We start from the raw sequence: 12,411 nt of genomic DNA on the forward strand, positions 1-12,411 counted from the left end.
ACAAAATACACAAAAAAATGCTGGAGAAGATGTGGAAAAAAGGGAACCCTCCTGCACTGTTGGTGGGAATATAAATTGATGCAGCCTCTATGGAAAACAATATGGAGGGTCCCAGAAAAACTAAAAATAGAGTTGCCATAATGATTCAGTAGTCCCACTTCTGGGCATATACATGGATGAAACTATAATTTAAAAAGATGTGCACACCCCTGTGTTCATAGCAGCACTATTCACAATAGCCAAGACATGGAAACAACCTAAATGTCCATCGACAGATGAATGGATAAAGATGATATAGCACATATATATGACGGATTATACTCAGCCATGAAAAAGAACAAAATAATGCCAGCATTATTTTGCAGCATCCTAGATGGACCTCAAGATGATTATATTAAGTGAAGTTAAGTCAGAAGAAGACAAATGCCATATGATATCACTTATATGTGAAATCTAAAATATGACACAAATGAACATATCTATGTATCAGAAACAGGCTAACAGACACAGAGAACAGACTTGTGGTTGCCAAGGAGGGGTGAGGGAGGGTTAGATCAGGAGTTTGGGATTAGCAGATGCAAACAATTATATATAGAATGGATAAACACGCGGATTTTTTTTTTTACCAGCTGAGCCACCAGGGAAGCCCAAGAATACTTGAGTGGGTAGCCTACTCCTTCCCCAGCAGGTCTTCCCGATGAGGAATCAAAGCGGGATCTCCTGCATTGCAGGCAGATTCTTTACCAACTGAGCTATCAGGGAATCCCACTGTATAACACAGGAAATATATTTAATGTCCTGTGATAAGCCATGGTGAAGAAAAAAGGAAAAAGAATGCATCTATATAATCTCTGTACTCTGTCACTTGAGTCATGTCTGACTCTGCGACCCCATGGACTGTAGCCTGCCAGGCTCCTCTTTCCATGGGATTCTCCAGGCAACACTATTGGAGTGGGTTGCCATGTCCTCCAGGGGATCTTCCTGACCCAGGGATTGAACCCGTGTTTCTGTGTCTCCTGCATTACAGGGGGATTCTTAACCCACTGAGCCACCTGGGACACTCCATGTAATCTAAGTATCTATATAAATAAATACTTTGGCTGTACAGCAGAAATTAACATAAATCAACTATACCTCAATAAAATTAAAAAAAAGAAGTCACTGAATATTCACGGGTTAACAAAATAAATTGAACTTCTTGTTCCTATGTCATCCCAATCAGGTGTTCTTGGTCAGCAAGTGGCTTTTCTCTATATTATGTCCTCTCAGCCCTATGGTTCATGCTTACCTACCTCAGAATTCCCTGGAAGGCTTGTTAAACTACAGATAACTGATTCCACTCCCAGAGTTTTACATCCTGTAGGTTTGGGTGGGTCTTAAAAATGTACATCTCTTAAGTTCCCAGGTGCTGCTCCTGCTGCTCTGTGGACCACACTTCGAGAGCCACTGCTCTGCATCAACACAGTAGAGAAGTCAATCTTCTCTTTACTGCCTTTGCATCGAAGTGGCACACGTCACCTCTCCTCACCTCCTATTAGTGGAACTCATATTCTGGACCGCTGCAGATGCTAGGGTGCAGAATGTGGTTCCCAAAGCAGCAGGAATCTTGGTTGTCATCGCCCAATCCTGGATACACCAGTTCAGTTCAGTTGCTCAGTCGTGTCCGACTCTCTGCGACCCCATGAATGGCAGCACGCCAGGCCTCCCTGTCCATCACCAACTCCCGGAGTTCACTCAGACTCATGTCCATCGAGTCAGTGATGCCATCCAGCCATCTCATCCTCTGTCATCCCCTTCTCCTCCTGCCCCCAATCCCTCCCAGCATCAGAGCCTTCTCCAATGAGTCAACTCTTCGCATGAGGTGGCCAAAGTACTGGAGCCTCAGCTTTAGCATCATTCCTTCCAAAGAAATCCCAGGGCTGATGTCCTTCAGAATGGACTGGTTGGATCTCCTTGCAGTCCAAGGGACTCTCAAGAGTCTTCTCCAACACCACAGTTCAAAAGCATCAATTTTTCGGCAGTCTGCCTTCTTCACAGTCCAACTCTCACATCCATACATGACCACAGGAAAAACCATAGCCTTGACTAGATGGACCTTAGTCGGCAAAGTAACGTCTCTGCTTTTGAATATACTATCTAGGTTAGTCATAACTTTTCTTCCAAGGAGTAAGCGTCTTTCAATTTCATGGCTGCAGTCACCATCTGCAGTGATTTTGGAGCCCCCCAAAATAAAGTCTGACATTGTTTCCACCGTTTACCCATCTATTTCCGATGAAGTGATGGGACCAGATGTCATGATCTTCGTTTTCTGAATGTTGAGCTTTAAGCCAACTTTTTCATGCTCCACTTTCACTTTCATCAAGAGGCTTTTAGTTCCTCTTCACTTTCTGCCAAAAGGGTGGTGTCATCTGCATATCTGAGGTTATTGATATTTCTCTTGGCAATCTTGATTCCAGCTTGTGTTTCTTCCAGTCCAGTGTTTCTCATGATGTACTCTGCATAGAAGTTAAATAAGCAGGGTGACAATATACATCCTTGACATACTCCTTTTCCTATTTGCAACCAGTCTGTTGTTCCATGTCCAGTTCTAACTGTTGCTTCCTGAACTGCATACAGATTTCCAGCTTAAATGTCACTTTCCTAAGGACATCTTCCCTAATTCCCTAGCCTTAGTGTTCTTTTCTGGTGCTTTCTATATCTTTCCAGAGTCTCAAAACAACATAAACTGAGAAACTCTTCAACGCAAGGGAAAGAAGGTTGTGATCAGAGGCTGGGCGACATGTCGCCAACACCAGTCTGAGGATTTGGATGTGCCTTCACTGGCCAGGTTTGGGGGTACAGTCACCAACATAAGGCACTTGGGGGTACTTCCATGGCACCGGCCACTGAGGAGGCAACGAGAGGCCCAAGGCTCCGCAGTCATCTTCACGGAGCCCGCAGGAGGTGGGCCTACGCGTTGCTGAGCGTTCAGGATTCCAGGTGCACCATTGCGCGACATCGACGTCATCACGTGCTGGATGGGCCGTCACGTGTCTGAAGCTCCGTCATGTGCGTCAAGTGCGGGTGAAGTCGTCGCGGCGTCCGGGGTTCACGCGCGCCGCCGCTGCTGCCGCTAGAGGCCGCCTCAGGGGCCTTATGGCCGCCTTGCTGTTCTGCCTTAGCGCAGGGCGTGCAGCCTCGAGGCCGTTAGGCCTGAGCCGTAGCTTCTTGCTGCTGCTACTGCTGCTGCTGAACTCGGGTGAGGGCGGCGTCTGTTCCGCGCCGCTCCCGTCCGCTCCGGGTCGTCCTCCCCCGACGCTGCCCTCCAACCCGCGGGAGAGGCCGGGATGGGCCCTGTTGCCGCCCGACAGCCCGGAGCCCCTTCTCCTCTACTGGGCCTTCGGGCCTCCCTCAGGGCGGTTCCCTTGTTCCAGGACTCGCAAACTCCCGCCCTCTCTGCGTCTACCCTTAGGCCTGCCAGCCCTACAGCCTCCTGAGGCCCCATGGTGCGAGGGTAGTCACCCCTGCTGTGAGGGCTAAGCCCAGGGTCTCCCCACACTTAAACCAGTGTGGTCACTTCACCTTCTCAGACCGTCTGTTCTTCTGAGGGTGGCCTCACTAGCAGTGGCTTCTTTCCCTCAGAAAACACAGGCCCTCAGGTGCTGTTTCCCTTGACTCCCTCAGGCCCGGCGGCCCCTCCAAACCTGAGTGTTACCCTTTCTTTAGGAATCAGAGCCAGGCCTCCTGTTCAAGGTTAGCCTGCTCACCCCAGCTCTGGACTCTGGGCCCTCCATCTGCGCTCATGGATCTGTATCCTCTCCCTTTCTATTTACTGTGTTTCTTCACCCTGTCTCATCCCCTCACTGCCAGATTTCTCGAAGTAAGTTTTCACTTCATCTTTCCTTCGGGTGCTTCCTCCCTTCTCAACCAATCCTTAGCGTGTTCCTGGCATGTCTTTGCCCTGTGATCGCTGACCTTTCCACTCCTCCCTCTGATTTTCTCTAATCCCTCTGCTTCTCTCAGGCCATGTTCCTGATTCTCCTCTACCTCAGAGTGACTCCCATGCTCTTCTGTGTTCCTAGGCGCCCCATGTTCTGGTCATCCCTGACTTATTGGTGTTCCCAGAAGTCTTGTCTGGGTTCCCTCTTCACTGCTCCTTGAGTGAACTCACTTGCCCTGGGTATTGAGCTGCAGCTGCCATTTATGTGATGCTGCTCCCTCAGGAAACAATGTGCCTGGATGCACAGCAACATACTGGGCACCTGTTCTTGACTGACCTAGAGCCATCACAGCTCCTTGGGTTCCAAAGTTGAGATCCTCTTCTTCCGGTAAACTAGGTTCTCTTATTCTGTCCTCTTACTCAGTGGATAGTAGTCGTTTATCTCTAAAATCAGAAATTGGGGAGTTATCCGTAGACTCGGCTATCTTCCTTAGTCCCATCCAGCTCATCAAGTCTTTTGCCACTGCCACTTCGTGCAGCCCTCTTCATTTGTAGCCTGGCTTCTGCCACGGCTTTGGTGAAATCTTACTGCACGCAGCCTTTTCACCTTCCTATCTAATCTGCACACTGCCTTCACAATACAAGCCTGACCATGTCACACCTCCATTGGCCTCCCTCCTCCCTGAGTCTCACCCAGGCTTCTTGGCCTGACTTATGAAGGCACTTCTGATTGACTCCTGACTTTCTTCCCCTGGCGTCATTTCTTGCCATCACAGGCTTTGTCCTTTATCCTCTAGAGTCTCCAGCTTACACCATGATGCTTCTTTCATAAAGAATGTCATTGTCACTTTTCATTTCTGTTTTACTCTCTCATCTTTAAGATCTGGCACAATAACCCCTCTTTCCAGAATCCTCTCTGTCTTCTTCTGGACTTACCTCCCACCTGGAGCCTTGTCCCCACTTGATCTCACATGAGTGACTATGTGTTTACTTGTGACTTCTCTTCTGGACAACCTGCTCCTCAAGTGCACATACAGGATGGGTCTGTCTGATACACCTCTGTCTCTTGATACAACCCCCAGCCCCTTGTCCTTGGGCTCCAGGGCTGGGAACAGAGTGGGAGATTAGGAAATAATTGGTGAAGGATTGAATGAACTAATGAAAAATGTACTTCATTGTCATCCTGTTACAACCTCTTATTTCATCTCTGTTCCCCGTTTCTCCTCCAGGTTACAAAGGAGACAGCACCAAACCAGGTGGGTAGGGTAAGACCCTGCCTCAAGAAAACCTTGGATCCTGGGAGGGTATATTCTGAAGAGGGTCACAGAGCTAGTGTTTCTGGGTCTATAAGAAGCAGAAACTCAGTGTAAATGGCCTGCTTTCTAAAGAACAGCCTGTGCCTGTCAGGAAGTACAGACTCAACAGTGCACAATGAAAGAGTATCTGGGCCTCCTGTGGGAATGCAGAGCCTCTTCAAGTTCAACTGAGGCTGTATCCCATCAGGGAACATGCCCAGGAAGAAACCTTTTGAGCTCTGAACTGTTCATTTACAAATGGAGCCTCTTGGGCCTTATGGAAGTGTCTGCAGAGCCTGGCTCTTCTGAGATCTTCCTGTCTTTTTCCTTAGACTTTTAACGGTGGAGGGTTGTGTTGCCCCTGTTTGTTCATAGGTTTCCATTGTAACAGGTGCACCCCGATTTATTGGGGATTGTTTGGTTGATTAAGTTAGTTATTTCTTCTTATATCTTTGCCCCACCCCTATTCCTTCTCTTCACTCTCCTCCCAGCCTTTCTTGTATGTTCGATACATATCTTTGTGTTTTGCCATAAATACATATTGTGGTTTTATGTGCATGTATTTGTAACTTACATAAACAGTATGTGCTCTAGATCTCTTTCTGTTTCCTCCTCTTTTCATTTAGCTCCATTTAAAAAATATTTTCCTTGGAAATAATTTTAAACGTACAAAAGACTGAAAATAGTATAAGAACACATACATATACATAATTTTTTTCAGAATCAGTTGAGAGTAGCATACAATTCTTTATCTCTGAATACTCTGATGTGTATTTTCTAAGGATATTCTCTTAGGTAATCACAGTACAACCTATGAATTTCAAAAATTCAGCCCTCTGCATTCCTACCAGCAATTTGTGAAGTTGTATATATTGTTACAGACCTCCCACCCCTTGGCTTCATCCAGCTTTTGCCTATCTAATAGATTAAAAAAACTGACTCTTTAGTTTAATTGAGATTTTCCTCATTACTAATGAGCATGTCTCATTGTGCTTTTGGCCCCTTGAATTTCCTCTTCTGATAAATTGATTGTCCTTATCCCTTTGTACATAGTCTATTGTTCTTTTTTCTTGATGATTTCCTAGAGTTCCTTGTATATTCCTAACAAAAGCATTGATCTTAGACATTGCAGATATTACCTACTAATCTGTCATCTGTCTGTTAACCTTGTTCCTGGGGTCAAAAATCCTTGATTTTTATGTAATCATGTTAATCAGTTTACTGCTTTTATGGGTTGTGGTTTGAGGTTTGTTTAAAGAGTACTTTTCCATCCTATGTCACATGTTTGCCTGTTAACTTTACAGTTTTACCTTCAAGGTGTTCAAGTACTACTAGAGAAGAATTGAGTTTTGTTTTTTTTTTTTTCTTATTTTATAATGAGCCAGTTTTCCCATCACCATCTGCTCAACAGTCCATCATTTACTCAGATTGTGGTAGCTCCTTTATTTACATTAAGTTCCTGTATTCTGAGGAACAATTTCAAGTTCTCTGTTCCTTTTTTGGGTCCACTTGTCTGTCCTTGTCAGTACCACAGTTCTTGTTACTATGGCTTTGTTGTGTGCCTTAGTATCTGCTAGGACAAGTATCCCTTCTTTGCTCTACTTTATGGACCTTTGTTTTTCTATTTCAATTTTAAAGTAAGTTTATCAAATTTCTTAAAAATTTGAAATGGGAAAGTGACTTTACAGATTAATTTTGGGAAGAATTGCATCTGAAATATTTATTCTGTTTTAAAACACTAGGTCTTTCTCCATTTATTCCAGTCATTTTCCGTGTCCTTTATTAGAGTTTGAAATGTATTACCACAGACATCTGGCTTAGTGTTGAATACTTGAACTCCAGGGTGTTTTATAATTTGTAGCTATAAAATGTATCTTATTTTGAATATAGTTGTGATACGTTCAGGTCAGTTGGGGTAGAGAAATGTTACTGATTTTACAAATCAGCTATTGAAGTATTATATACATGCGCACAAAAAGTGCACAAATCTTGTACCCAGCTCATGAAATTATCACACAGTGAATGCATCTGTGCAGTCTCCACCCAGTCAGAAAGTAGAGTGGTACCAGCACCCAGAAGCTCCCTTCTGTCACCCCAGTTGCTTCCTTTGCCATCCTCCCACAAAGTATCATTACTCCTGGCTTCTGAAAGTAGAATTTTTTTGGTTTGTTCTTTAATGCTGTATGATGTTTCCTGTAGGTTTCCTGTAGATTTTCTTACTTTGCTGAAGTAAGAGTTTGTTTTTTAGTCATAAAGCTGTGTTGAGTTTTTGAAATGCCCTTTTCTATATCTGTTGAGAAAAGCACATGATTTTTCCTTAGAGAAAAAGAACTGTTTATGTGGAGAATACACCAAGAGTGCTTCCACTGTGGACTACCCTTGTGCCCTGGGACAATCTCTACATGATCATGGTTCATTATTTTAAAAAATATAATATTGCCTAATATTTTATTTACAATTCTGCATGTATGTTCACATTCATATGGTCATACAACTTGATTGTTGAAACTGCTTGCAAACTAACAGTGTGTAAGCTGTGAGTGGGAGGCCTCTGTTGGCTCCATGCTGGGGCTTTTTCTTGAATTGTCTATGTAAAGATTTCTGACATAGAAGTCTGGAGATTTTCTTGACTCTGAGTAGGATGGGGACAGAGGCCTTTTGCATTTAAGAGATGCAGAAAAGCTTTTAGGAACATGGCCTGAGAACAGAAGAAAATACATTTCCTGTCTTGGGGCTCCTATGCTTCTCCCTAGTTTTGAAGTTCTGTGTTTTTCGCTCCCTGTGTGTCTCAGTACCTCTCTCCTCCTCCTGTCATCTCTCTGTTTTGATGCTTTTTATCTCTGTTATTGTCATTTTCTGTCCAGCTCAGTGCCTTTGGGTAGGCCGCTGCTCTTCTCTCACCTTTAGTTTCCCCTTGTTTGAAATGGAAGCAAGTCCCTGAGTTTACAGCCTTGTGCAAATTCCCCTGGGGGCATCTTGGTCTTAGTCATCCTTAGCCTCCTCTGTGTGGCCAACTGTATCTCCCTGGCACACTGTTCCTGAAGCTTGTGGCCAACCTTGGTGGCCGAAGAACTTGGACCTGTCTCGCCATTGGCCCTGGGAAGTGAGCCTCCGAGTGGGAAATGAGCACGTGTGTGGAGGGGCCCTCATTGACCTCAACTGGGTAGTGACTGCCGCCCACTGCATCCAAGGGTGAGTATGGCCTCTGGAAACCCAAGACTGTAAAGGACCCAGCCTAGACTCCTTGTTTCCTTTGTGAAATAGTGTGGGGATATAGGAGGTTGAGGGAGCGGGAAGGGATGTCCAGAATAGGAGAGAGTCACTCTTATGATCTCACAGAGGCCAGGGAACTGAGCCAGGGCAGGAACCCAAGCAACAGAGACTATCCTAGCCAGGGCAACAGGCAAACCTAACATACACCCCACCCCTCACACACATGAGAACCTGCGTGCGTGCTAGTAACTACACATGGACCAGGCCACTTGATCAGCTCGACTGATGAATGAGGAGGCAGTCATCTCTCTGACCCTGAGGGCACCTAGGCTGGATGAGCAGGATGGAGTGAGCAGGGCAAATCAGGCAGGACTTCTATTAACGGGAGCATCCTTGGTGGAGGTAGGAGCATAGTGTTGCTTGAGAACCTGAGATCCACCAGATGGGGCTCTGTGTCTCCTGTAGCACAAAAGAGTATTCAGTGATTCTTGGCACCTCCAAGCTGATGCCCCCGAACTCCACAAGAACCCTCTTGATCCCTGTGAGGGACATCATTATGCACCCCAAGTACTGGGGCCGGACCTTCATCATGGGTGATGTGGCCCTTCTCCAGCTTTACAATCCTGTCATCGTCAGCAAGTATGTGCAGCCCATCTGCCTTCCGGAGCCCAACTACAGCCTGAAGGTTGGGACACAGTGCTGGGTAACTGGCTGGGGCCAGGTTAAACAGCGCTTCTCAGGTAAGGAGGAAGGGGTTCGGGGTGAGGTACGGCACCCCAGAGAGTACACTCCATTCTCTTGGGGTCTTGCCTGCTGAGCTCCTTCATGGTGCCTGTCACGAAGCTGTTTCCTCTGACCCCTGGTTCTTTGGATGTGTTAGGATTGCTCCTCACATGAGAACTGTTGCCATGGTTGACACCATTGCACTTGCTGTGGGCCCTTCATTTAGACCTAGGAAAGCCTGATCATTTGCTTCTTTCAGAAGCTTAGAGTTAGGGATTCATAGATTCATTCAGTTATTCGTTTACCTGACAGATGTCAATGTTCAGGCATCTGCCACATGCCAGACCCTTGGCACTGAGGATGTATGTCCTGCCTCTTGGGAACTCATAACTGGAGTGTGGGTAGGGGCACAGACTCACAAGGAAAGAGGCAGAGACTTTATCAGGTGATCATGAGAGTGAGTCAGGAGGAGTCTGGGATGAGCTCTGGGCAGAGGGTCTGCCTGAGGTGCCAGAAGGAGGAATGAGTGTCAATCAGGTGGCAGAGGGCACAGCCAGTACAAAGGTCAGAGGCTGGAGAGAAGCAGCATGGTGTTGGGGTCTCAATTTCGGAGTAGTTGCACTGAAACTTGTATTGTATCCTGCTTGGTTCAAAAGCAAAAGATTCCCAGAGAAAAGGATTTTGGAGAAGAGCTTTAGAGAGTTAGGTGCTTGTCAGACATGGTCCACACCACAGGGGAAGGGCCAAGTGAAGGAGGGCCTGGAGATGTGAAGGGCTGTGGCCAAGTCTTGATGCTGGAGGGACAAACCCTGGGAAGAGGCAGGGTTGAGTGGAATGAGGAGTCAGTTCTCACCCTACTGGACTCCTCCACAGCCGACTCCACGCTGGCCCCAGAGCTGCAGGAGGCCGAGGTGTTTATCATGGACAACAAGAAGTGTGACCAGATTTACCGCAAGAAGTCCCATATCCCCCGCGTTGTCCCCCTTGTGCTGGGGGATATGATTTGTGCCACCAATTACAGAGAAGACTTGTGCTCTGTGAGTTTCTCGGAGGTTCTGGCAGCTGTCCTTCAGTTGGGATGATTCCAGATAGGGGGGCAGTTCCCCAGGGAGGGGTTTGCTTGGCCTCCCTCTTTGTCCTCATCATCAGGCAGAGCCCTTCTCCTGTCTTCCTTCCCCATGACTTTGATTTTTGCCTGATATTCTGGGATGGGGTCCTCAGCTGAGGAGTGAAGGAAGATTCCATGAAGTGAGATCCTCAAGGATTGAAACAAGCTTCCAAGCAGAACTCAGAGGGTGGGCATTCTGGGTCCCCCAGTCCCTTGGGCTCCAGCTGGGCCGGGAGCCTCCATTACTTCTTTCTCTTTGCCTAGGGGGATTCTGGGGGTCCATTGGCTTGTGAAGTCGAGGGCAGATGGATTCTTGCTGGGGTGTTGTCCTGGGAAAAGGCCTGCGCTAAAGTACATAATCCGGGCGTGTATACCCGTATCACCAAATACAGCAGATGGATCAAGAAGCAAATAAGCAGTGGGATTCTGTCAGTTCCCTGCACTTCTGCCTGGCTCCTACTCCTGTTCTGGCTGCTGCAGCCCCAGATGGGCCCCTGATCTTCGCTCTCCCTTCTCCATGCTTCGCCTTTGCTGAATGAGGCCAGATCAAGATTAGATCAAGGTCATGGGTCTGTATTCAACAAGAGTCAAGATGGGGAAAAAGTGGCCCCTGGGACTGAGTCCAGTTTTGGCCTCCTAGTGGGGAGGGAAGTGGTGGATGACTAAGCCTTGAGTGACCAGGAGAAAGGAAGTGTGGCCTAGAAGTGCTCTGGAATTGGGGATCAGGATAGCAGGGATTAAATTTGTGAAAACATAAGCTGACTCTGTTCTCTTTTCTGGGTGGCCCTGGGGATTGGGGATCGGTGGGTGGGCAGGGCCTCCTGGAATTAATTCTCAGGAGGCTTCCCAGAGTGGAGACGGTTGTTTTTGCTAAGCCACTTGTGCTGCGGCTTTGGGAAAGGGCTTGGGCCTGAGGCATCAGTTTTCTCAACTGTAAAGTGGGCGTGAGGGGAGCAACTGAGACATGCACTATAGGTGACAGTAGGAAGGACCTATCATGCTCCAAAATCAGCTTTCCTTGTTTTTATAACTGGCATATAAAAAAATGATTACAAAAGTCCTGGTCCTGTATTTTTTTAAAATTAAAAATAATTAAAAGCAATATTTGGATTTTTGTTGTGATTTACCAAAAACATTGAGAAATAAACATAAAGATTCCCCCTTGCTCATTAACCCCCCACCAGTAATGCTGCTCCCCTCCTCAAAAGTAATCGTTGTTAGCATCCTTAAATATATCAATGATTTTTTAAGCAATTAGACTCATATATCTATTATTAATAACCTACATTAAAGAAAAACTATATGCCTTGAAAATCTTTCTATATCAATACCTAGAGCTGCTCATAATTTTACATCATTTCATGTGTACCATGTGAATGTGTGTGTGTCGTTTAATTAGCACCAGGTTCTAGGCAGTTTCTGAACTTGTCTGTATTGCAGCAGTGTTGCCATGAATGCGTTCCTGCACACTTGGGGATGGAGTCGGGGGACACACACTGCGGCATGTCTGCACCTGTCTCTTCCTAGGAGTGTCCTCAGGGGAGGCCCATCAAAGGAAACACAAATGTCGTAACCTTGGATGAATACTATTTGTAGAATTTACTCCTCCCAGAAGCTGAATTAGTGTACATTTATACCTATAGTGTACAAGAATGAATGTTTCTTCTTTTTTACTAAAAATGGATATTTTTAATCTTCAAAAATTTTGCCTATCCAGTGGTAGAAAGTTATATCATTGCTGTTTTAATTTGCGTTTCCTTGATTGGAAGAATACTTTTTCATGTGTTTATTGAAAAAAAGGCATATCTTCCCCCTAATAAAAGTTTTGTTCGTATGCCTATTTTAGTAATTATCTTTTTCTCATGGAAGGTCTTTCTCGTTTCTGAATATTTGTTGTTGTTCAGTTGCTGAGTCATATCCGACTCTTTGCGACCTCATGGACTGCAGCATGCCAGGCTTCCCTGTTCTTCACTATCTCCCGGAGCTTGCTCCAACTCATGTCCATTGAGTTGGTGATGCAGTCCAGCCATCTCATCCTCTGTCACCCCCTTCTCCTCTTGCCCTCAATCTTTCCCAGCATCAGGGTCTTTTCCAGTGAGTCGACTCTGAATATTTAGCTTTTTGAAAAATCATTTATTTATGGTTGTGCTGGG

At 46.0% G+C, this 12,411-nt stretch overlaps 1 protein-coding gene across 1 annotated transcript; it reads left to right on the forward strand.

Annotated features, from left to right (window-relative positions):
* Window positions 1-3,781: 3,781 nt before the first annotated feature.
* Window positions 3,782-10,871, forward strand: LOC101115913 (serine protease 45). Its single transcript, XM_042235943.2, has 5 exons — window positions 3,782-3,859; window positions 8,201-8,406; window positions 8,893-9,167; window positions 10,024-10,187; window positions 10,523-10,871. Exons 1-5 carry the CDS (start codon window positions 3,782-3,784, stop codon window positions 10,754-10,756), a joined length of 957 nt encoding a protein of 318 aa, XP_042091877.1. The 3' UTR covers window positions 10,757-10,871.
* The last annotated feature ends 1,540 nt before the right edge of the window (window positions 10,872-12,411 follow it).

The sequence above is a fragment of the Ovis aries genome, chromosome 19 (genome assembly GCF_016772045.2).
Source record: "Ovis aries strain OAR_USU_Benz2616 breed Rambouillet chromosome 19, ARS-UI_Ramb_v3.0, whole genome shotgun sequence".
Taxonomy (NCBI): domain Eukaryota; kingdom Metazoa; phylum Chordata; class Mammalia; order Artiodactyla; family Bovidae; genus Ovis; species Ovis aries.

Coding starts and splice junctions, on each gene's coding strand:
- LOC101115913 (XM_042235943.2), top strand. CDS start 3,782: ATGGATCTGTATCCTCTCCCTTTCTATTTACTGTGTTTCTTCACCCTG. Junction 9,168..10,023: donor GGTTAAACAGCGCTTCTCAG/GTAAGGAGGAAG, acceptor ACTCCTCCACAG/CCGACTCCACGCTGGCCCCA. Junction 10,188..10,522: donor ACAGAGAAGACTTGTGCTCT/GTGAGTTTCTCG, acceptor CTCTTTGCCTAG/GGGGATTCTGGGGGTCCATT.